We start from the raw sequence: 25,891 nt of genomic DNA, 5'->3' as shown, positions 1-25,891 counted from the left end.
ATTTGGGAGCAGTAGAGCTGCACCAAGAGTAAACACAAAGTGCAGATACAGAGTAATGAGAATCTATGTGTCATCGTTAAGTTTGAAATCAATTTTATTTTTAAGCAATTGTCCTTAAAATTAGGAAGTCAGGAAGTATCACGGTTTAAAGTACATCTTGAGATCTGTTCCTGCGGAAATATCAAGGTTAAAAGAAGAACATCAGAGTCTGTGAATTTTAATATATTAGTGGAGGCATGAGACTTTGAATTTTAAATACATTTTATGAAAAACTCAAGTGTTGGAACTCTTTCTATAAGAAAAGTTTTGTCGGATGTATGACAATTAAAGATGATGATATCGCTGTTTATAGACTTGCTGTACATGTTACAGCTAATTCAGTTTGATGTGCAACTTTAAGTGTCGACCTCTGTGGTGAGTTCACTGTGCAGCAGAGACACGCAGACACATGACTGTGTATCGTCAGCCTTTATTAAAAATAGATCAGTCTCTAAATAGTGTCAGCGTTCAGTTTGCAGCTGAGGTGTGAACTTTTAACCTGATGTCACACTAAGTCTTGTCATCTGTCATGCATGCTCGCCGGAGGTGCAAATACATTGACCGGATCAGACCGGTGTGAAACACTGACCGTGTATGTTCCAGTTCTTCCTCAGCCAAGACGTTAAAAGTTAGTTTCGAGACCAGAATGACTTGGAAATGGAATTGACCGCTGAATACCACCTCTAGACAGAAAGCTTTTGCTTTGATCCTCGCAGAACGTCAACATTTTACCACTCGCACTTAAAATCCAGGAGAGGACTTGATCTCACTTTGAGAGCTTAGGCGTGAGCTATTTTTTCAGTGTTGAACTTTCACATTTTATTTCCTGCTAATGCAGCGCACCTACCTTTTATACGCCCCAAAGTCACAGCAAATCCAAAGAAATGATGTCCCCGATAAAGAAGCATGAGCGCAGAAGCAAAGGACCAGTCCAGGTAGAGCAGTCAGAGGGAAGCTTGTAAATATGGTTCTTTATTGCACACATGACATTTGTTTTTCCTTTTTCTTTTGGTGTGAGCAACAAAAACTGGCATTACATGTTTTACACCCTACTCAAAATTCTCAGTCTAACCCTCTATAAAAAACAAGGTAACACAAAACAAAATAAAGGCTACTTCACATAACTTACAACTCCACAAAAAAAGAAAAAATCTCACAGATGTTTAGTGCACCGCTATATGGATGAGGAACTTACAAGTTTATACCATACTAGTATAATTTTAGGAGGAAAAAAAGTATTACTTTTTATGCATACTTATCACAGTCAAAAAATAAAGAAAAAGAAAAACACAAAAATCCAGTGGGGCAAAAAAAAAAAAATCATTCTGTATTTTGGTAGCATTTGCCCTTTAACCACCTGAGTGCTAAATCGCTGAGACCAATACTGATTGGTTAACCTGCCGTTTAACTCATTGGAGGAATGTTTGTTAAACAGAACAGAAGAAAAATAAAAGATTGACAGGTGAAAAGGTAGTTAGTAGATAAATGCTCTGAATGCCCTGCGACAGATTTGAGAGGCGATCAAATTCAACACAGGATCCATTAAACCAAAGTTTAATGGCGGGAAACATCCGAGACCAAATTCCCAATTTTTGGTCAAACTTTCCCAGTTGATATTTTAAAGAGCATTGTGCCGAGCGTGTTCAGTTTCTTTTGTGCTCTACAAAAAAGCTTTTGGCGAGATAAAAGACAGAAAATAGGCACTTGAAGGATAAAGTACAAAAATATATAATTTCCCAAATTGCAGGGAAAAAAAGGCACTTCTTTACTCACAGATGTGATATTTTAGGCAGTATTTGTAATACATTGTGCTCCACTTAACGTATTTTTATCAGCTTGGTGGTTGAGGCGAGCCTGAAAAGTATATAAAAGGCGAAGCTTGTTACAGTATAAATACTATATAGATGGATTTAATGGACGGATTTTTAGCTCAAGTTGCATAATGTACAGAGGAGCCAATCAAAAACATTAAAGGGCAATCCTACATACTGGCTGTCAGTAATCCAATCTTGTCTCTACTTGCTGGTGCTTAAGCAGATGTTAGGGGAAAACACCCATTTTCAGATCAAAGACACAAAAAATGTTAATTTCAAAGAGGATAGAAGTGTTAGGTTTGATGTAAGACACTTTTAATCCTTGTTCTTTCCTTGCTGAGACATGAAGAGCGGTTAAGGCCAAGTTGTTTTTTGTTGTGCAGATTTAAAAAGGAGAAATAAACAAAGAAGAAAAATAATCTGGAGGCATCACTCAGTGGGTTAAAGTAATAATAGGGATTAATGAAGTTAATCTTTTGCTTGTGTGTCAGTGTCAATACCTTGAATTAGTGGAGGAGTGGGGGGAAAAAAAGCTGAATAGAGACAAGAGAGCTGAATGAACCCAGGGACGAGTGCACTGACACAGTGGTAGAATGAACAACACACACTGGCAGTGTTTCAGACGGAAAACAATGCTAGCTAGCTGAAAGCCATATTGGCATTTTACACTGGAAGGAAGAGTAAGGTTGTTTAGATCCCAGAGTACTTCATATTGGCACGGTGTACTGGTGTGTGTCTAAGCTTTATGGATGCTCCCAAATGGCCCAGTATTAGCCATTATATCAATAAGCTGAATGGGGAGAAGTGTTCACCAAACAGGCGACAGCTGGTGATAACTATAATGCTGCTATCCAGGCATAACAAGCCATGGAGGCAATGGAGATAACAAATAAAAAGACTGGCGACAGCTTTAGGCGATCACACAACTCATCAATTTGTCTGTTGTAAATAACACATCTATAAAGTGTGCTCATGAGATGTCCTGCTATCTACAGAATTCACAGTAAAATTAACCCTTATGAGTTGACTAATACGCAGTGTTGTTCTAAGAATACGTTTAGCCCTGCTCTAAAATATGGTTAAAAAAAAAGAGGACACTGGTGGAAATTTGAGTTTTTAGTGTATACAGACCAATCACCTTATAGTCAGAGTGTGCTTTGCAAAGGTTAACCAGTGACCTCAAATAATGAGCAGTTTACACCTACGCCCCCCTCCCCCTCCCAGACATTGCAACACTTCCTGTCATCTCACGGGGTCAGTGACACAGAAGGACAGGACAACTAACAAGAGAGTTGTTTCTCACAGAGACGACGAGACACAGCAGCGGTGTTGGAAATGAGCGAGGAGGGCAAGTATGAGGAGTGTCAGCAGATTTCTCCAGCACGGAGGTGAGAGTGCGTGAGCGGGAGTGAGGGACGCTTATCATCTCGTGCAGTTTCCAGTTAGGTTGTGTGCGCATGTGTATGTAGAGCATATGTGCACAGTTGACTAATGTGTGTGTGTGTGTGTGTGTTTATGTAGTGCGGTCAGTGTCGGTAGTGTCTAGTCAGTGTGAGTGGTGGCCAGACACCAGTTTTAATTGTGTTAGTCCGTGAACCAGACCAAGGTAATACATTCATGAAACTGGTTAAAAACACAAGACAAAATATCAGCAAGTTAGTAAAATTCTTACTAAGAATGTTTTATTAAAATAAATGCCAAGAGGTTAATAAGAAAAATAACAGCATACACCATGAAAACTAAATGCAAGCATGTAAAAATACTTATGACAAGAAACTAATAAAGTAGCTAATGAGTTAAACAAGCTGGGAATTGGCAAGAAAACAAAACCAAATATAACAGGGAAAAGGCAACACTCCCCACAAGAGACAGTTTTCAAGATGTAAAAGAGAAGGGGGAGGGGGGAGGAAGAGAGGGGCAGTTTAGGGGGGGGGGGGGGAAGCTGCAGTGGGTTTCATTTAAAAAAAGAAAAAGCACTCAGAAACATGATTAATATACATATAAAATGAGATTAGAAAAATACATTATAAACCTGTAACAATGGCTGTTAATTACATTATTATACATGTAGTAGGCAGGCCAGAGAGAATACGGTCGGTATAGAGTTCACCTTTCACCTGATGGACTTATCCAGCCTTTCACAATGACACAGCAAGTTGTAACATTGCAGAGGGAATTTTTTTTAATACTGTCAAATGCTGAATAGCCATCACTTGCTCCACTTTAATATTGCATTTCAATTTAAAATAATAACACTGAAAAAGAATAATTCATTGACCTTTCGGTGTAACAGCATGATGAAGAGCTATGAATAGAAAAACAAACTGCCATGGGTAATATTGGGTTCTAAGAATTCCTCAATTTTATGTTGTGAGTTGTTTTCCTTCAACCTTCCAGCATTAAACGGTCAGTTGTTTCAATAACTGAAAACTATCTGGCTGTGAAATAGAGTTGCTTGTTTCATTATCCAGCATTTCATTCGTCCATTATGAATCTCGTGATTGTATTGATAGTTTGTTGTCAAACTGACACAGAGAGATATGGACTGGATGCTTCCAGTTTTCAGCCGTTGAAACAAATGGGTTTAATGCCGGCGGGGATGACTCCCCCTTTCCCTATCCATTACCTTAAACGTTATGTATTTTTCTCAACTCATGATCAAAACATGTTCTGGCAGACTACTGCATTGCTCTTGGCAGTTCAATTTGTTCTAGGAAATTAGTCACAGTCACCAAAAATCAAGACAATATTTCATATGATCATTAAAATCTAAATAAAAAGAGAACAGATCCTGCACATACAGCAGAGTAAAGGGCCATCAAGTAAAGGAAAAGAAAATTAATAATAATTTCAGGAAGACAAAACCATGGCACATATTTTTAGCTGGTCATAACGACTGCTATTCTTTTTGCATAGAATAACTTCGGTAACACCACGACAAAGTGGGAGCTACCCTGCTCGACTATTCAGAGCGTGTAACACTAGCCATTCCTCTCTGCGCCATCTTGGTGGGTGCTGGATATTATAGAACACAACTGGAATACTCAGAAAACAGAAACCACTGTTGATAAGGCACTTTGATTTGATCCTTTTAAAACTCTCTTTGAGGCGTCTCTCTCGTTCTGATTCTCGCTAACTTTTCAACGGTTTTGGTCTTCGTCTTCTTTTCCAATCATATCCAAGTAACAGCACTTTTTCCCCTCACCCACTCGATTTTTCTGTTTTCCCCCTATACTTTTTTTTTTTTATTAGATTTTTTTCAGATTTTGTAACTGCAAGTAAAGTATCAAAAGCTAAAATTGCCAAAAATAGATTTTTTTTCTTTTTTTCTTTTCTCCAGCACCCTGTAAAATTATCTATTTTTGTTCTCTTCTGTATTTGTATATGCAATGACAGATATCTACATTTTTATATATTTATATGTATATATATATATATATATATAAATAAATATATATATATTTATATATATATATATATATATTTATATATAAGACGTATGTATAAAGCAATTTGAACAGGCAGGCATGGCTTTCACATCCTATTTTTTCTTGAGAGAGTTGAACAAAAGATTGTGGGCTCAGGAGCTACACTACGATCACAGGGAGGTGCGACACATTGTGGATGCGCTTTTGGAGGGTTCGTCATGTGTTCAAAATAAACGTTTCAGCACTAAAATAATCAAAACCAAAAAATATATTTTCTTATTTGCAAGAAGGCTCAGATTATGGCTACCCCTATGTCCCAACTGATGACTGGGGTTAGAAATAAAAAGACAAAAGAAATAAAAATAAAGGCCAAATGTTGAGATGCAAAAATAAAAAATACACTCTTTTGGCAATGTGGCGGATGAAACAACTCAATATAGAAGCTTCATGACAAAAGCATTTATGTACAAAACTTCAAAGTGCCCTTCCCCTTAGCAATGTACTGTAATTGAGTAGCGTGTTGATTTAGTGTTAATTGCCTGCGTTCACCTCCTCAGAAAAAAAAATAGCGTTAATGGGTCAAAACTCTTCTAACTGACTGGCTGTCTGTTCCAGCTGAAGGCAGGCACCACAAATTCACACCCTTCCACACTCTAAAATCACAAGAGAGAGCCCTCTGTGAGACAGATGCATAATTGCAGATATATAATTCATTGGAAAACCCTTTGGCTAAATATGCACACTTAATACTTTTTTTTTTTGTCTTTTCAATCACAGCTCAGCTAACTCATTGAGATATTTTTCTAAATACATCAGGCACTGTATAATGGATGTAGTGTGGATGGGGGCGTATCAATGGTCAGTAGCTAAAAAGCACTGCTCCAATGTCCCCGAAGCCTCAGCACACCCTACTTTCATTGTAGTATTAATTAAAGACACACACACACACGCACACACACACACACACACACACACAGAGACCCATCAGCCCAAAAAGTGACCTTCCCATCTTGCCCTTCATCATTTCTTAGTTTCTGCAGTTTGCTTCAAACATCAGATTGTGTTTTGTTTTCCAGAGAAAACCACCTGCCTAATTTTGGCTAGTCAATTTAAGCAAAGCTAATTAGTCAAATATGGACAACAGAGAAACCAAAATCAAGTGAAGAAAATGACTTAAAATTGCAGCCAAAAACAAAAAGACAGAAGAAAAAACACATAAATCATAAAAAGCTCTTTTTGCAATCATTTCAGCCATGCTTTTTTAAAAACAGACAGAAAGTTGTTTGGAGGGGCACATCCAGAATGTGTCAGCTCATAATTACATTTTTAGAGCTCAACAACTGCACTACATGTGAAAAATGACAGAAATTAAACAAGTTAATGTGAGTATATGTTCTCTTTCCTTCCATTTCTTTTTCTCTGCTAATAGGTGGGTGTTGGAACAGGGCTGGGGCTTTTAAGGGTTTTCTTTGGAGGGAAGGGGATGATGTCATTAATCTGTAACCAAATGGTTTGCGTCAAATAGATGCATTCATTGAACTTTGATTCATACAAGTGATGTCACCAAATTAGAGCGATTAAAAGGGAGGGTGGGTGGACAGGTGGGGTGGGGGTCTTTATTGCTATATAATTCAGTGCAGATTTATGAGTAATACCACAAACACATCCACCCAGTATATGATTCATGAAGAAAAAGAAAGAGAAAGAATGGGAATTGAACTCAATGAACATAGGGAAAAAAATGAATATTACACAACTTTGTTGGGTTTTGTTGTGTTTCTGTGAAGATTCTGCGTTGGTTTCTATTTTTTTGTCAGAACGTGTTATGGTAACTGTACGGGCAGGCGCCTCTCTCTCTCTCTCTTTCTCTCTCACTTGCGTCCGAGAGGCTAGCAAAAGGCAATTACCAGTTAACTGATCAGCAGGCAGGCTTGGGGCGGCTCGTCATTGGGTGAAGAGTTCAGAGGTCAGAAGGTCATGTGTTAGTTGCCGGTGGCGGCTAGGTGGTTAGAAACAAAAACAAAACAAACAGAAAAAAAAGATAGAAAGGATATTAGTGTCAGCAAGAAGAGACTGGAATGACATCATTTTAACAATAAAATGAATGCAATCTCTTATGTCGCCCCCCTGCTCCTAATTCCCATGCCAATGTGAGATGAACCCAGCTAATCTCATTATAATCATGACGTTGTCACGTCATGATCCCAACTACTAAGCCCCCACCCTGAATCAGGAAGCTTAGCGGTTTAATTTAAGCGCACATTGCCCCCCAAAATCAAAACAGAAGCAAAGAGAGGTCGAACAGACAAACAAAATAAGAACAAAAATCTAGTGTTTTAGTGTCTTCCAAGTGGGAGTGCAAGTTACAAACAGTGTGATTAGTGGTGAGGAGGCTCACTAATGTTATGTGAGGAATAACTGTGACTAGTGTTAAATGTGCAATGAATAGATGAATCGATGTTTTCACGATTCTTTCTCTTTATTTAGCAGTATATTTTGATATAATATAAATATACACAAGAACCATAAATACATTTGATATAAAATGCTCAAATATAAAATGACAGTACCTCATGTACAACTGAAATTTTGAAATGTGTTTTAGCTTTGCTATCTTTTTGCAATGCACTGGAGAGAATGCAAGCTACCTCAGCTTATGTCTGTGCGTGTCTATCTTCCATAGAAAAATAAAATGCAAAATAAATTTAAATTTCAAGGTGAAATGGTGCGCGGTAGCAGCAAGGCTACTTGTCTTCTGCCTACCAGCTCTCTCAGATACATTATAGAAATGTTTCTCCTTTTGTTTTGCTCCTTATGAGCCGTGGAGATAAATCTTGTATGGGAACAAGCCTGCCCCATTTTAGGCTCTAATCTCAGAGGAATGTCATTATACACCTTCAACACTGCCTGCAGAATACTACCTGTCCTGGCGTCACAGCTGCAGAAACCAAAAGCTTTTCCAGATCACTTTTGCCTGAGCTTTGACATATACACCATCTACATATACTGTATATGTTAAGTACTAAATGTAAACACAATGTGCAGACCACAGTCAACCATTTAGCTGGTGAGTGGATGTATGGGGTAGGAAAGGTGGTGGGGGGAAAGGAAAACAAAATACAATACAGACGATATACAAATTCCCAACTAAGGCATTTGAGGCATAATAGGCATAATAATCATTGAAATTCATCAATCAATAGCAGAGTGTAGCTAGGAGACTAAACTGACCTCTGTCAGCGGTCACAATCCTTTGGTAAGGATGGACCCGCGTGTCATGCCGTCTCACTTTAGTAGCCATTGCACCTAGATCGTAACAGGTCCACAAGGTTAGAAACCATTCACTTTGAGCAGGGGAAAAACAGTCATTTTTTACAGTAATAACATTCACATTTTTAACCATTATCATTATAATGCTTGGATAATACAACAATACACAGAATAGCAACATAATACAGATTATAGTACATATTCACACACGCCACACAGAGCTTCTATTTTTATTTATTTTTTACTTGTAGAAAATGCAGTAGAAAAAAAAAAAAAGAATACGCTTTTTGGAGTTTTACTTGGTATTTAAAAATGCATAACTTAAGTAATAAAATTCCACAGTGCTCAGAGTTATATAGAGGACTCTTTGAAAAGGGGGCAGGCAAAGGGTACAGGCTCCTGGGCTGTCTGGAAAAATAATGTGATTCTTCCTCTGGGATCCAGAGGGGGATTGAGAGAAATTTGTCTCTTTATTTTGAAAGGTGGGGGAATCCAATACAGCTCTGATGGTAATTGAATAGTGCCAGACACCACCTGCCTCTCCCTCTCTCTTTCATCTCCTCTTTCCCTCTTTCACCATTTCTCTCCAGCTCAATCTGTTCACTGGAGGCAGAGGCTGTCATTTTCCTCTTATATTTGTCACAACTGATTTCTTCCTACCGCAGTGCTTGACACTGCCTCGTGTGTATGACACACACACTGTTTGTGTGTCACTGTATGTTCAAGTGCTACACAAATGTGATCAAACTGGATTCAAGAAAATAAATCAAGCCCTCTGAGAGGAAGAGGGGGACATTGGGAAAAAAAGTTATAAAAACCAACAAGGATTTGGTTTTAGCATTGTCAAGTTAAGAGCGAGCCTTGGCTGATAACTACGCAGCCACCTACACTCCTCTGAAGAAGCAGATGGCCTGACATTTCTTTATTCTCAGAGAAGCCAATGGTGGCTAGATACAGTAGCGCAGGCAGCCGAGTGCATGAGTGTGTGTGTGCGTGTGTGTGTGGGTATGAGCGAGTGTGTTCCATAGGGCCCTGTGTTGCTGAAGGCACCAATCGATAGTGTGAGTAAATAAAATGCACTAAGCTGGTGTAACCCTGCAAGTTAAAGAGAGAAAAGCCAGTTGGCTGCCCCTGTCTGTTTTACACGACTCCCAGAGGCACGTCAAATTCACAGGTCAGCTAAAATCACGCTCGTGTCTGCTGCTGCCAGATGATGCCTTGGACAACATTAGAGGAGTTGTGTCAAATTAAAGCTGGCAAGCAACTGACAGCCTCTTCTGTCTTAACATGAGAAGCAGTTTTGCTTTTGTTAACTACAGCCTCAATACAACTTTCATCTTAGACTCTATTTTATAAATAGATGTCCAGTTATCTCTTTGGTAGCAGATATGTTGAGCTTAAAGCACCAATGAGAATTAATATAATATATAGACCCTAATATTGAACTGTACTCCTGACACTGAAACTAAGGGGAGCGTCAGGTAACAGCACAGAGCTCAAGTTCAACAGGGGTGAAGCTAAGACAATGGAGAGAGGGGAAGGAGAAGAAAAAAGGGAAGACTAGGGGAATTTAATGAACATCACCAGTGGGAGTGAGAGAGGAACTATCTACAGGCATCAAGGCCTGCCTGCAGTGAACAGCACAGAGAAATAATTTCAAAAGCTGCAGAAATCCAAGGGGATCTGCCGCCAGACTGAATATGCCTCGAGGCCAGTGCATGAAAGGGTTAGAGAGCAGGCTGCGTGTATGTGAGTGTGTTTCTGTCTGCATGCCTCATTTCACACTGAGGCAAGTCCTCCTACATGAACCTTGCAGAAAAGAGGCTATGTAAACCTGAGAGCATAATTGTTTGGAGAGAGAGTAATTAAAAACAGTGATGTAACCTCAGTCTAAATTATAAAGATAACTTTCCAAGAGCCTGACCTTTTTGTCCCCCATTTGCCTTTTTAATACAGTGTCCATATAAGCCACATAGCTGATCATCTCATTACCAAGAGCTTCACCAGCACATCCACTCTGTGAGTTTGTCTGTTTTTGATCCTCAGGTGGACACGATATATTTACCTTTCAACAAGTCCTGATTGTGGCTCATGGCAGCCGCTTCCAGCACCCCACCAGGGTAAAACAAGCTGGCCTCGTGTCCAGGCTGGCCAAAGCTGGCTGTACCTACTGGACCCATGCTTGCCCAGGCTCTCTTACCTAGAACCCCACTGTGATCGATGGGGTACTCCAGCAGGGAGGTGGGTGCCAGGGCATAAGGGTAATCATAAGGGGTGGTGTAGATAAGCCCACCATCCTGTGAGGGAGGCACCAGGGTGGGGGTGCCATTGGGCAGCATGGCAGCCATCTGAGAGGGCCGGATGAGGTTCATGATCTGGCCCCCACCTGGTGTTTGGGGCCGGAGTGCCTGGGCAGGCAACACCTGACCTGAGGGGGTCGTTATGAGACGTTGGCCCTGAGCGGCCGCTGCTGCCGCTGCAAGAGAGAATGCAAGGGTGGCTGCCATAAGCAAGAGAGTGAAGGACAGGAATAGAAAAGAAAGAAAGAAAGAGGACAAGAGATAAAGGTGTAGTGTGGTTGATCATAATCACAGATGAACAGTGAAAGGTGAAGGAAATACAAAAGGAGGAAAAAGAAGAGGGAACGGGAAATGGCAGGTAGAGGGGAGAGGAGGGGAGCAAAAGGGAAAATTAGTCCATGCAATGGTCATGGTGGTGAACCACAAAAGCCACAATCTGTTGCAAAGGAAAAGTCAACATAGCCAAACAAAATAATAAAATGCCCCTCACACCAAAACATATGAAGCACAAAATGCTGCGGTCATCCCAATACATTCAAAGCATACAAATCACCATGGCAGCTATACATTCATCTACTGGAAATGGCATAGGTGACATACAACACACATGCCAACAGAAACAGAGCTGTTGACTATATGTAGAGGAGAAACACTCAATGGAGAGCAGGTTTCACTAGACACCCATCACTGAGGATGGGACCCTGATACATTTCAGTTGTTGAAACTTAAAAAATGTTGATCTCCCACATAGTTAGCAGTCCATTTAAGTTGGATAACGTACACAATGAACACACAAAAATAATTTTTCAAGTGGTTCTGCATCAGCGTGTGCCGTGTCACAAAAGCTTCCCCAAAGGCAGGGCAATTTAATCAAGCGCTATGGTAACAATGGTTAGATGGTGGGCCAGTTCATCATGGTTAACATTTTAGCAGATGTTAAATTAGGAAAATTAAACAGTGAAATTAATCACCTCTAGTTTCATTTCATACATTTTCGCCCAAGTATAATATAGAACAACCCAGTTTTTGATGTTTGGATAATAATTAATAGCGTAACAAAATGTCCATAGGGTAAATGCACACATATATGCTATATATGCTATATAAAGAAAATGTTTGGGCTTTTAATGATTTATTATATCCAAATCAGAGATGTGATTATGCATTTAAAAATAGGTGATTAAGAAGCATACACTGTAGATGTGCGAGCTAGTGACTGACATGCAGCGTTGAGCAGGTGGAATACAACAATGTGCTGAAAGAGTCCGCCAAGAGCAAGTGATACAGAGCGATGGCATCTGGATTGCAGGGGGTAGGATGGATGGAGGAATGGATGAAGAGGAAAGAAATACAGTGTAGAACAGAAAGGAAGTTGTCCTACTCATGGTTGGGTGGGTAAACATGAATTGTTTGGAGAGCTTGAGAGAGAAGAGGTCTGCTTGTGGTCACAGAGAATATGATGCATGTACACAGGTCTGACTAAACATTCATTTTAATGAGTTAACAGTATTAGTTCATGAGAACTACAGACAATATAATATATAATAACTATGTATGGTCAATGCAGTGAAAAGATTAGTTGTGTATATTGAAAATATATGCATGTTTGCCAATGGAGGCTCACTTACGTGTTTTGATGTTGTTGTCCCTGTATGTCCCATTGAGAATGGCTAGCTCCATCAGCTGCATCTTCTTCAAATTGTCTTCTCCCTCCGCCTGTGAAAAACAGAAACTTTAATGTCCATTCACAATTACACACCACACACTAATTCCAATTAATTCTACAAGCCTGAGGCCCCTTTATAGACCAATTGAAACAAGCCACATGACGACCATTTCACCAAACTACATGGCCGGGTGTTGTTAGAGAGCTACAGTGGGGCATCTAAATCATTTAGACAATACATGTCATCTGTTCTCCACAAGCAACGGTTGAATTGGGTTTAGGGAAACAGAGATGGAGATAAGCTAAAGTGCTGTTGTCGTGGCAGAGGACCTTGTTGTTACCAAAATTCTGACAGACACATTAAGTGTGGGAATGCATATTCATAATCCATATCAGAATGATAATTACTGTAATTTTCTTTGCTCCCTTGTGCGCAATCAAATTCGCAATAACCGGCCTGGCTAATGTCAGTCCTGTCAATTAATGTTTGGATAAATAAATACAAAAGCCGCAGCCACTGTCATTATCGGCAAATTAGGGGACTGAAATTATTCACGGAAAGCAATTAAGATAGCACCCTTCCTCCCACCCATCCATTCCTCCCCCTTTTCTTTCTGCATCTCCACCCCCAAACTCCATTTCCCCTGAAGCTACCGAACACTCAATAACCATGACAACACAAAAGCCCCTGTGATTTTCCAGGTTGTACACCATTATTTAAGCAGGCCCTGTAAATGACTCTCCAAACTGAAGGGTGCAAAGACGGGCACGTGAAGCCTTGCTGACCTCGGTTCCACCTTTAGCGAACTATTGATTTACGTGCCTTTTGCTGCAGAATTGCAATGCTTCTTCATCATTTAAACTCTCAAATAAAAGGAAAAGGTGCTTATTGCACATATATTGTGCATCTGCACGTGAACACAATGAGAAAAGCCGACCAGCCTGTTGGTAGTAATAAAAGCAGGAAGGCAGATACTGAACTCCTCCGTTTCTCTATTCTATCTCTGCACACAGTATGTCTCCTGGACCAAGTTTAACAACAATATGCAGCTCTATTCAGAGGATGATAAGGAAAGAAAGACATGTAAGGGGAGAGAGAAAGAAAGGCAAAAAGAATGAGGGCTCAGAGTTAAGCCCTCCCATGAGACTCCTCTTCAACACGGCCACAGAGAGAGGAAGAGAAAGAGCGAGGTTAAGCAAGAGAAAAAGTGACAGAGGCTGGTCTCCCTTGACTAAATATAAGGCAGTGGCTTCAGAGCAGTCACAGTATTCAGCGGTGTGTGTGCGTGTGTGTGTGTGTCTGTGCAATGTTTAGTGTACCACAGAGCTGCCAATTAATGAAGCGCGGAAATTCTCTGTACTGCTTTCTCTCCCTCGCTACCTCTCTTTTCTTTTAATGGGGAAGTCTTGAAGCACAAAATGTCACATTTCTTCCCAAGCTACAACACTTTTCCCTGCAAAGACAGACAAAAAGCTAGTAATGCAAACACTAGTGATGCAATGTACACGATTCAATTACTTGTAGTTATCGATGATTGATGATGTGCATCACAGAGCTGAAAAGTGTTCACAAGTTTGCAATCTAATCATCAATTCATTATTCATTCTGTTCAAAATAATTTGGTAATGTTCAACTGTGAACAGAGTACTTTATATTAAATTAAACCCTAAACTTCAGTTATCCTAATTAACACATTAAGTATGACATTTTTTATTTTTACACAATTTTCCAAAACATAAAACCACGCAAACACACCCAAGTAGCTCTTAAATAGTTGCCAAGCCGTTCTTTCATTAACAGCCTTGGAGGTGCCGAGAGAACCACTTGACACAAAGTGTCAACAATGATAACCAGACTAGGCTAATTGAACATGGCCCAGGTCAATGGCTAGCATGGCTAATATTGGCTAGTAAACCCTACTCAATGGAGAGACAAAATCACAGCTAATTAGATGCTGCAATCTCTAGTATGTAAACACGTGTACACATGAATGAACAAGCTCTGAAATAGCTGCGTGTCAAACCTAAAAGAGAGCAGAGTAAATATTATTCAATCCAATCTCTCTGTTACTTACTTTTCTCTGTGTACATCCTTAGTTATTTACATCACAAATTAAATCAGATCTTGACATTTACAACTTGGACCAAAAAAAAGGTCTGCTACACTTTGCTTCCGCGATTCAAAACAGCCGTTTTCTTCTTTTGTCTTTCTGTGTGTGTGTGTGTGTGTGTGTGTGTGTGTGTGTGTGTGTGTGTGTGTGTGTGTGTGTGTGTGTGTGTATCACAAAAACGGTCAGTTCTTTGGAAGTGGGCCAAGCAGACTTTCTAGACAAAACTGAAAATTGAGGGAAGGAAAAAGAAAACGACTAGACAAAATAAAGAACACATTTTCACCAGATGCAAATCATAAGAGGGGGCTGAATTAGCTTTTTTTTTTTTGTGGCAACAATAAATCAAACATTTGCGTTTGTCTTTTTATTGTTTCTGTATGGAGAGCTCTATAAACAATATTCATTGTGCTCAAGCCATTCTTTGCAAGCTATCTTTCCCTAACACACAGGCCGGCCTTCTCCCAACACTAATTTAAATGGCTCCTTCGTTGTTCATCTCGAATCAAACGCAGGAAGCCCTCATGACAAAGGTATCCCTGCAGTACGAGTGCAAACTAAAGAACTGCATATTCTTGGTGTCTTTGTGGCTACACTTAAATACTTTGTGACAAGACTAACCTTTTAAAATTAGACAAAGATAATGAGCACATTTGGGGGTTGGTCTCTCACCAGACTGAATGTATGAGGGAGTTTTAAAAGGGGTAGCTCTGCAGAAGGCTGACACTCAGGACAACTGCAAGCTGGGATATGAGTTTTAGGGCTGCTCGTTTGTGTGAGTGTTGTGTGTGTTGTATGATGATGGATCTGCAGGGTTGTGGGGGTTAAATGGGCACGGGGCAAGAGGATGCCACCATCCATCCAACTCCGCATAGGTGGCACACTGCCTGTTGAGAGGCGAGAGACACAAAATAGAGGGCAGCGAGAGGGGAAGAGCACAGATGCTGCTGCTAGGATGAGGTGTGCGCTGCTGTGTGTGAAATGTGTGTATCCCCAGTGGAGTGCGGATGATAAAGCTCCATCTTCTCACAAGCAGTTTGTTAGCTAAAACTCCCAAACCCTGACAGATCGTTTCTCGTTTACATGTGAAACCAGCACATTTTCCCCCCCATCAAAAGACAAATTCCTTACTGCAAAATTACCCTACTTTTCTCTGTTGTCTGCGGTACTCTGTGGATGTTTGGGAAGTGTTGGCACTGTTAGCAACATAGTTTAAGCTGCACAACAAGTAAGATGGGGAATTCAAAATGGCTGCAGATCAGGAGAAACCAAAAGATATTGCTGGTGACACAGCCAGAGTGGACTTGAACTGACTTCAGATATGTAGCCCTGGGTGGAATGGGCCAGCTTCCTACAGCAGAAGCACAGCTTAAATGAATGTTTGATGAACAGCGGCAGAGAGCAGTTAACACTTTAATGTTGCTTAGCTCAAGGTGTCGCCACAATTCCCCGACTCCTCAGTCAGAATGCACCACCCATAATAAAACATGCACTCAGACGCAGCCATCACTAGGACCGTGTGGGTAAGCATGGTGCATGTGTCAGTCTGTGATGATCTGTCTGCTGGAATTCCCGGGAGAGGAAAAGATGCCGGATTATACAATAGGAGGGACGAGGAAAGGAAGTTTTCTTTTATTATCCCTAACATGCACACATGCATGTGCGTAGCAAACACACCCACACTCCTGTCAATCAGCGGAAAAGCCACTCAATAAAGCTGCTCTATCTACAAGAATCAGATTCAATCAATGAGGCCTATTTGTGAAATCAGCAGAGCGGTAAAAGCTATCAGGGAGGAGCAAGACAGAGGGATGAGGGAAGGAGGGAAGAGGAGCAGGAGGGAGGAACAGGGAGACGGGAGTGCGATGAGCTAAAGTAGGTGAGCCGTGTCCCACTGCCACTACCTGACAACCCTGCGATGAGGTCACTAGATGCATGCTAATTCACTGTCATGTTGCACCCTTTTGTGATCAGAGCTTGTGTTCATGTTGATGAAAAATAAACTGTAGCTAGTGCCAAATGTTAAAAGATATTAGAGCTTATGGTCAATGCTTTATACTGTATGTGCATGTGGATTGAATTAAGAAACAGATGAGTGAGAGAATCATAGTTTACCTCACTTGCGAATTTTCCTTGCGCGAGATGCAAGGAAGCCGTGTGAGGAGAAAGGAAACGAGGAAATGTGTTTTTAGAGAAATGAGACTCCTTTCCTCTGAAGAGTCACATGAAGCAATGTCCGTTTTTAAGGCCAGCTTTTACAGCAGTACATACATTTTACAGACTTTATCTCTGCACACGTGCACGATACTAAGACGAATAAAAAGGCACACAAGTATCACTGCCAGAGCCGCAGCAGCCTGGTACCTGTCACATGAATAACAACCTGCATCCTGCTTAGAGACACAGATTTTTTAATACGGGGAGAATGCATTTATATTATTTGCATAAATATTTATTGATATTCTGATTGTGAACTCATTTTTTGAAAACCCAGAATATGATCATGGTGTCTTTTGAATACTGGGCATTTTTTAGTGGGCTTAATGTTTCAGGGAAAATACGTAATTCATATCAAACTTGACACAGCCTCGCATTTGACTGAATGGAAATGACGATAAATCCTACTCATATCTCTGAATTAAATTTCATCCATAATAAGAGTTAATGGAAGAAATGACAGAGCATAAAAACAAAACACTTAATAAATTAAGAAAGTAGTTTGTGGTCTGTTTTGTTGTTTAAATCTACAATTAACAGATTTTTAACTCAGAAAACAAATAACACACTCAAATTTGTATTGATACACTTGAGTTAAATCTGTTATCTGTCTTCACTCTGGTATGAAACTCCAGTGATGTTGAAATGTATCCGATCAGGTTGCAGCATCCAATCAATAACCAATATCCAATAAGGGGGCGTGCCGGCTGGTAAAAGACTTCCGTGAAGGGCTGCTCTTATTATAATCGCTCCTCACTCCTCCGAGCAGAAATAAGAGCTTTGAGACGGGCTTCCAGATGCCGCACCAGAACAACTTACAGTTCAAGCGAGGAAATATCAAATAATAGACTTGGGATGTACCCAGTGTTTATAGGGCTGCACCCTCACTCTCCCCAGCAGCCAGACTCCAGGCCCTTTCCCATCCATCTCACCCACAGATAAACACAACAGGCGCCTGGATTAGGTTGGATGAATTTGCTCATGTCTATGGCTGCAAGTGAGGGGGAGTTTTTGCTCATATCTGGCAAGAGCCACCATCTATGCAGCTCAGCTAACAGCTCAGCTCGGAGAGATGAAATGATGAGCAGAGGGAGAGATAGAAAGAGAGGTGGAACAAAAGATTACCAGGAGAAGAAAAAGCTCTGCAGAGCAAGTACAAGAGAAAGCGTGAATGATTGTCTTTGAGTTGGTGGAGAGATAGAGAGATATGCGGGAAGAAGAAAGGGATCGCTTGAGAATATGAGACAAGAAAAGACAGACAGCCTAGTGAAAACCAATTTGTCTGTTCCCTAGTGGGCTGACACTGGCTAAGGCCTGCTTTCCTTCCCTGGCCTCACTGCCAGTCATCACAAACAGGCGTATGCACACATGTGTGTGTACACACACACACACACACACACACACACACACACACACACACAATCGCACATACATCTTAGGCCTTAGCAGGGCCAGGGTCAGGCTCTCTCCAAACTACTCCAATTACCTCAGCAGTAAACACAGCCTGCCCTGGCAGCCTCCTGGGATACAGAGAAAGGCAAAATGTGAAGAACAGAGAATGAGAGGGGAGGGAGAAAAATATTCTGCAGAGTGGAGGAGGTGGTATTGGGAGCCTCGGGGAGGGAGGAGTAGATGACTTCATGTAGAAGGATGGAACTGGTAGTGGCTGCAGCTGGTTTTTCTCCCGTTCCCCTCCCTCGCTCGCATCCCTTTTGGTTCCTTCCCAAACTCTAACATCTGGAGGAAAATGATTACTCTAGCCACGCTGCCAAGACGACTTATCAACAATTCCACACTCTCCAGAAGCGTAGGGTTAGAGAAAGGAAGGAATGAGTACTTGTAGCAAGCTTTAAAACATCTCTGCACTAAATAAATAAGTGACAAGAAAGTTTAATCAATTCAAGTCAACTAAAGCAAACTTGGAAGTTGGATTGGGGTAAGAAATTAAAACATGTGCAGTAAACCTGATTGTTTTCATTAACAAGACTATGAATCAAAGACTACTCCAGCAAGAATACATATATGGCTACACACACGCACCTTTTTCTTTCTCATGGAAAACCATCCCTCAATCAAATACTAAACAAGAAGTAAAAACAACATGTATACAACACACAACAAATTAAACCCTTTTTCATTTTTAAATAAATAAGACAATGTATAAATCAACTACAGGAGAAAAAACTAAAAGCTACACAAAGGTAACCTTTTTCCTTTCATAAAAAGCACCTTTAAAGAGTGTGCTGGAGTAAGTGCTGCATGTCCTTTCTTAACTGCTGCGCGTTCAAAGGCAAAAAAAATTCTTCTGCTTTGCTCCTCAGCTTTTGTGAACGTATCTGCCAAGGGAATCAGGCCTCAACTGCATTTTCCTTTCCCCCAAAGAATAACAACGCAATCTCCTGCAACTCTCCTCTCCGACTGTCTTATACCTTCACAACTCTCCAGCAAAGCCTCTTTATTTTTTCTTTACTCCTTTCCTCACTCCCAGACAGCTCCGTTAGTGACGGGCGCCATTAGTCATGCTAAACCACCAACACACTAGCTCATTAGCATAGAAGTGAACCTGACTCCAGTCAGATTATTACAAACTCATCACGGCTACTCCGCCCCATTACTGTCAATCACACAGTTTACTGAGGTACAGTTGAAAGTGGCACATTAAAAAGTCAGGAACTAACTCTTCTGTTAATACTTGACTTTCGGCATCATAACAAAGCTCCTAAGTGCCAAGGCCTTTGAGTAAACGCGTGCGGTTTGATGTAGCGTTGGTGGGTGCTCAGGGTGCTACTATGAGTTGCAGAGAAGTATTCATTTAAATGGTAAGGCCTAGTTTACTCTGACAGTTTCTGCTGAGGTTATCCCTAACATGCAAAGTAAGTATGGGTGGCAGACTCAATCTGGGCACTGGCATTGGCTCCTGATCTATGGAGCTTATAACAGCCTATTATTGTGCTGAAAGGAGTGAAGTGGGCGGCCTTGGTTCTCTATGCTAGTCCCATCAATATCAACTGACACACACATACATATACTCGGTGCCACAGACAGGAGAGGAAAAAGAGAGGACTAGAAAATATGTTTTTCTACCAGCTCACTGTACTCTCTGAAACTGAAAGAAAAAATATATCTGTTTTTCTCTCCCATCAAAAGCATTTCCAACAGTACAAGGGGAAAAGCTGTGCAGAAATTCTGAGTGATCTTGTTTATCCTCAGAAACTGGGCTGGTACTTCATGTAACATAATAGCATTAAGAGCGGATTAAACTTCATATAAATAACCTAGAAAAATATATACAGATTTAACAAGAAGATTTAGATATATTATTAAAGCTTGTTGGCCTGCACCGGCTTTAACAAATAGATGATGTTACAGACTAAGAGCAGGAGGGATCATTCAGTCACACCATGTTGCACAGCCCAACAAACAGCTGTCTGTTTTTCCTGTTACTTTTTCTCATCATCTGTTCCCTGAATACCAACAAAGTGCCCTCTCTTTCCCCAGTCCACCCAGCCCATATCCTCAATTTGCACCCTCAGTTTTCTACCTTATTCATCCACTTCTATTCCTTTTCGCCTTCCGCTTTTCCCCTCGTCCCCTCATTCCACCAGGCTGCCAGACGGTGTATTGTTCTGTCGCTGCGATCCTTTAATACCATCCAATCGAGCAGGGAATATCTTGAAGGGATTTGGCCAGGGATGATTTGGGAGCTTTAAATACTGCTAAGGGATTTGCATCATTCAGAGATCCTGACTTCTAAAACATGGATCCAAGCCCCTCCTGCAAGACGGGGATTCAAACTTGGAATCCTTTGGATGGATCTACCTGGGCACAATCAGTCAGCCCATGAACAGCATTACTGTAACTTGTGACTTTGAGACACCTTCTTCGGTTGTTCTCAGCTTTTCTGGCTCCATGCAACATGAACAAAAACAACATCCATGCTTCCTTTACTTACTCGCATGCAAGGATGATCTGGTGTGACAGATCTGGGAGTACAATTCATTCACATGAAACTGAATCTTCTCTACACTGCAAAAATATGTCTTGCACTCCGATAAGGTTTGATGATTTGCATCTTTGATTAAGCTTGAAGGTCAAATCAGTTCCCTCCAATGCATTGCTGAAAAATATATTCCATTGTCTTTGTATGATGTTTTTTTATAGAGGTTGCATTCTTTCACTGTCAGAGAAACATTGGAATTTCAACAGGGCTTTTAGAAGAGGAAAAAATAAATGTTTTGGTTTTAGTTTTTTTTGTGCCCCACTAAAAAAAAGAAAAATCCCAAGTTCCACCATGGGAAAACCAGTCAGCATAGTAAACAGCAAGTGAAGTATTGCAAACATCCCTGTTAACAAACAATAACAGTGTGAAAGAAAAAGAGAAAAGAAGGGGACTGTGATAAACAAACCAAATGAACCCAAGTGGGATAAAAAAGAAAAGGAAAAAAAAAAGACACCGTGGAGGAGGCAAAGAAAGCCATCAGTCCGGAGTTGGCTAGTGGGACTGAGAGAATGGCCTTTGAAATGACTTGAGCGACGGCTGGCAAAGCGAGGCATTACAGACTGTAGGAGCTGAATTTGACGGGCGGCCTTTGGGCTCTCTAAACGCTGAGCTCAACACAATCCTATTTTCCTGCCTAGACACTGGGGCACACAGTCGCTGGAGAGGCAGAGATGAAAGCAGTGTGTGTGTGTGTGTGTGTGTGTGTGTGTGTGTGTGTGTGTGTGTGTGTGTGTGTGTGTGTGTGTGTGTGTGTTCCCACTTCGCAGATGTTGAAGCTTGGCCCTGGTAATGCCTCTGGGGAAGTTCAGTAACTACTGTGGGTGGACAATGTATAAAGGGGAATATGTGAGAGGGACAAAGGAGCAGAGTGGCAGAGAGGCAATGTGCACAAGTCTCAATCACCAGTTGAACCTTTGGAGATGCAAAGAGGTCCAATGGTTCTAACCGCAGTTCCCCTACAATCGACCCTCAGGCATATGCACACATGAAAACATCCACACACATCTGCATTTCCTTGCCTCTCTCTAAAAGGGATTAAGGAGACCTTCAAAGAGAGGCAGAAAGATTGGCCTGGGGCCTGCAGGGTCCCTCTCGTTGCCACTGGAGGACCAGGGCAGGATTCTCTGCCTGCCTCGTTATCCGCCTCCTCTTCCTGCACACGGTATGAGGACACTTGACAAAAAACCCAGAGGAGCCAAAAACAACCTAGTGGATTAGGAAGCAGGTTATTTTACAATGAGGTAAGGGACCTGGGTGGTTAGGGACCAAAGTGGATGTGCATGTATGCAAACTGAAATTAAAAAAAGAACAGTACAAGTGGGTAAAGCAATTTTGTAAGTGGTGCAGAGGGCCTGTGTACATAGAATGCACCGTCACTGGGGATCTTGGCCAACTTAAAAATCTAAATGAATGAGACGAGAAAAGAAACAAGACTAATTCCCCTTAGAGGGACGCAATGAAAAAGATGGATATGGAACGGGAGGATGTTTCAAGCAGGAATAAGGAAAGTAAGAACTCAAGAGAGTGTAAAGGAGAAAGTGCTAAATGCAGCGTGATGAAGCTGAGGTTTGGTTCAGGATAATGGATGACACGTATTCAAACCTGAGCACACAAAGCTACCACCAAAAATAAGTGACTTGGTTCAACTTGTTCAACAGTCAGACTTAATGTGTGTCTGTTTAAGTGATTAATTGTTGATCGATCAATCATGGTTAAGAATTTGATGGATTAAAAATACATCCATATATGGTACATTGGTTCCATATTTGCAGGTGTTTTCAGCGGCTGGAATTATAGGCGTTACTATGCTTCTCTCTTTCTTCCCTGATTTTCCACACCAGTGTGTCGGAGAATGACAGAGGGATAAAAACAAGTGAGGAAAAGTGAGGAAGGAGATGAAACGTGCCATTCAGCACAAATGTTATTGCAATCTGAATCTTTTCACCGCTTTAGAGTTTTCAGTATTTTCTGTGGCTGGCTCCGTGAGCAGACTCCCGATGATGAGGGGAACAGCAGGCAGAGGAATTCAAAGTCACACTGCATCCTTCCTTGTTCTTATATCGACGTGTAATTGCAAGCACACAATTTCTGAAACATTAACCCCACAACTAATGAGCATACTATAGGTCGTCTGCCTCAGGGGAGATGCCCATACACAAGAAATGTTATCTAAATTAAACACAATTACTCCCAAGATCACAAATTCACTGCAATCAACTGTTTCTTTGTTGGGAAGCTTTAAATTGCTGAAGTTATCTGATGATAATTAGTACTTCATTAAATGGCATGCGGCTCCATCTGATAACGCCTGCTGTAGATTGTTTTTCTATGTGTTTTCAGCAACATATAGGAGGCAGAGCCAGTAAATCTCTCCAGACTGTGATTGGACCAAATAAGTCTGCCTGCCTTTCGGTCGTAGAGCCAGGAAATTGAACAGGAAAAGGACAAGACTAGGGAAGGTGGCCAGGCTTGGGCAGGTTGTTACCTGCAGGGGTACGATTTCTGTAGGGTAATAACCACCTGTCTGCACCCCAGGAGAGCCATAGAGCTGGAGATGAGGAGATATGAGCAGATGGAGATGTGGAGGGCTGGATGGCAGGGGAGGAACCCTTGGGCCTAGACCATACCAAGTCCCTGCTGTCCGGTTTGAGCTGACAGGAGGGACTTGGCACACATGGAAAGAAGCTCAACAGTCACCGTATGTAGCACAGCAATAAAAAGCTTAGACTGGAGGAATGTGTGCGACTTGGGAGTCATTAAAATGAGGTCCAAACTAGGAACAACAGAAGCTTTTTGTTGCATAGCCTTTCCACATAATCTATGGAAAACATATTTTTACAGTTTTATAATGCATCAGTAACTCAGTCATTTGTGTGTGTGTGTGTGTGTGTGTGTGTGTGTGTGTGTGTGTGTGTGTGTGTGTGTGTGTGTGTGTGTGTGTGTGTGTGTGTGTGTGTGATACAGACAGCTGTAGCCTAATCTGTGGTGTGTAATCTGTGTGTTGGCCTTCAGGCCACTGCCGATACCGTAATGGAAGCGAGTGGTCAATGGCTTGTCCCCTCAATCACCCAGAGAGAAAGAGAGCAGCAGACAGCAAGAGAGAGGGCAAAAACGTAACAAAAAAAATAAAACGAGAAAGAACACACACCGAGGGGAAACACAGGGTAGAGAAGATGAAAAAAAAAAGGAAAACCAGAGAAAAAAGAAAGTGTACAGCTTTACTTGGCCAGATACTGTAGGTGACATATTTGGTGGTAGAAAAAGAGGAAATAAAATGTATGCAGACAAAATACAATATATACCGGCCTAACGTGATTCACCGAAGAGTGGGATGGTGGTTTCCCTTCGTGCACACTTACTATCTGGAGAAATACAAAAATGCTCTTCTCTCAGGAGGCACAGAGGTAAGGCCCAGATAAAAGTAGCTCCCAGATTCTGCCAAAAATTGTGTGCTTTCGTGAGTCAGTCTTCTTTGGGATGTGACTGGGTGCATGCATGTTTATTTTTTAACCCAGTCTGTACTGGGCTGCCAGTCGGGGTCTTGCATGAACCTGTTGTCAGGTGTTTGAAGTTAATGCCAAAATTCAGGCCGCAGGAATTAAGCATTTTATTGTTGTTTTGGTATCTGGAGTGCAGTTGAAGAGCTGGATTTAAGCTTGCCAGTTATTCATGTAACCAAGAAGTTCAAGAACAAAGCCTTTTAGCAGGGCACGTATAAATGTCAACATGCATGCTTGAGTAAATACTGTTTCCCCTGACATGGCCAATCATGGTCACTAACCAATCAAATGACATGCAGTAGTAATCATTATTGACACAAGTGTCGAAAAAAGCCACATCCGTTTCCTGTGGTAAAATGGTTCAAGTGGACAATTCCAATTACCCACTTATCACCTTTAGATCAATAATCAGAGGGGATTTATACATAACAGTTTTAGCGTTTGCTCTCCTCTGCTCTCCTGGATGCAGGGTTTCAATAGGTGTCTGGGAAGTGCCTGACGCAAATGTGTTATGAGGTCATATAAGGACCGAAAGGCTGGATAAATGAGTACAAAGAGTGAGAGGATGCGAAGATGCATAATGATGAAAGTGGAGGACAAGAGGATCAAAGGTCACACTGCCTCCAGGCCAGCTCTAATCTCAACTGCTTGAGCATGAATGGAAGCTAAAAACACCACACGGACAAAGTAAGTAAATAGAACAGCATTGGTAGAGAAGCACAGTGATGCAGGCTTGCCGTCCCAAGTAGAGGTCATCAAGTCAAGGAAGCCAATTAAAAAGATGATTAACATTCATGTGGGAGATGCAGTGTCTACTTGCAGGTGGGATGAGCTCACCGTGCGTGCACGCATGCGCACACTAGCACACACTAGCGAGTAGTGTGTGAACAGTCCAGTATGTTGTAACTAAAGTGTCCTGGGAGGTGGAGATCAGGAGGTTAATATGATCCAATTTGACCCCTTCATTAGCCTGATTAAGGTAATAACAGCCTACAGGGACAGATAGGTTGTTTTAGTCAACCTTGCAGTCTATCTACAGCCTACCTGCAAGGTCTCTCAGCCTACTTGATAATCAAAGACGTCCAGTGATGATAGAAACACAAAAGCTACGTTAATATATCAACTGTTCTTCCTCTCAGGAACAAAGACACATAATTTGCCCACATATTATGGCCGTAAAGTTGCAGTTTTAAAGCTTTAAACGGAATTCATATTACATAGTATATCTATGATTGAGGGATCCACGTGGCTCTCATCGTGGCGACGGCTGAGGTGGCAGCTAGCAGCTAACGGTGTCGACAGTGAAAAACAACGGCAACAGTGCTGACAGAGCTAACAGTGTTAATCTGAGGGGGGGAGCCGGAGGGTGGACGTTAAGTATCTGTAACAACGCCTTGGGTTGGGGCGGTGTAATCAGCGTTGACTGCCCTGTGAGTGCAGTGTACAGTGGCAAACAGGTCAGTGTCAAACAGGGACTCAAATGCATGCAACATCTCTGCTCAGGTAGACATTACTCCACTATATCTTTACATAGAACATAGTTGTTTGT

At 41.4% G+C, this 25,891-nt stretch overlaps 1 protein-coding gene across 4 annotated transcripts in view; it reads right to left on the bottom strand.

Annotated features, from left to right (window-relative positions):
• Positions 1 to 990: 990 nt before the first annotated feature.
• Positions 991 to 25,891, bottom strand: part of qkia (QKI, KH domain containing, RNA binding a) — a 75,077-nt gene continuing 50,176 nt past the window's right edge. The window contains exons 5-8 of one of the 4 annotated variants that reach the window (XM_029461049.1): positions 12,480 to 12,567; positions 10,617 to 11,051; positions 8,513 to 8,587; positions 991 to 7,280 (exon numbers count right to left, since the gene is read on the bottom strand). In XM_029461049.1, the coding sequence (XP_029316909.1) occupies positions 7,264 to 7,280; positions 8,513 to 8,587; positions 10,617 to 11,051; positions 12,480 to 12,567 (615 nt within the window). In that variant the 3' untranslated portion in view covers positions 991 to 7,263. Of the gene's footprint in view, positions 7,281 to 7,711; positions 8,588 to 10,616; positions 11,052 to 12,072; positions 12,287 to 12,479; positions 12,568 to 25,891 lie in introns of those variants that run through there. The other 3 variants (XM_029461050.1, XM_029461048.1, XM_029461051.1) reach the window with 3 other exon arrangements.

The sequence above is a fragment of the Cottoperca gobio genome, chromosome 22 (genome assembly GCF_900634415.1).
Source record: "Cottoperca gobio chromosome 22, fCotGob3.1, whole genome shotgun sequence".
Classification (NCBI taxonomy): domain Eukaryota; kingdom Metazoa; phylum Chordata; class Actinopteri; order Perciformes; family Bovichtidae; genus Cottoperca; species Cottoperca gobio.
Note: the sequence above shows the minus strand (reverse complement) of the source record. Positions and strands in the feature narration are given on the sequence as shown.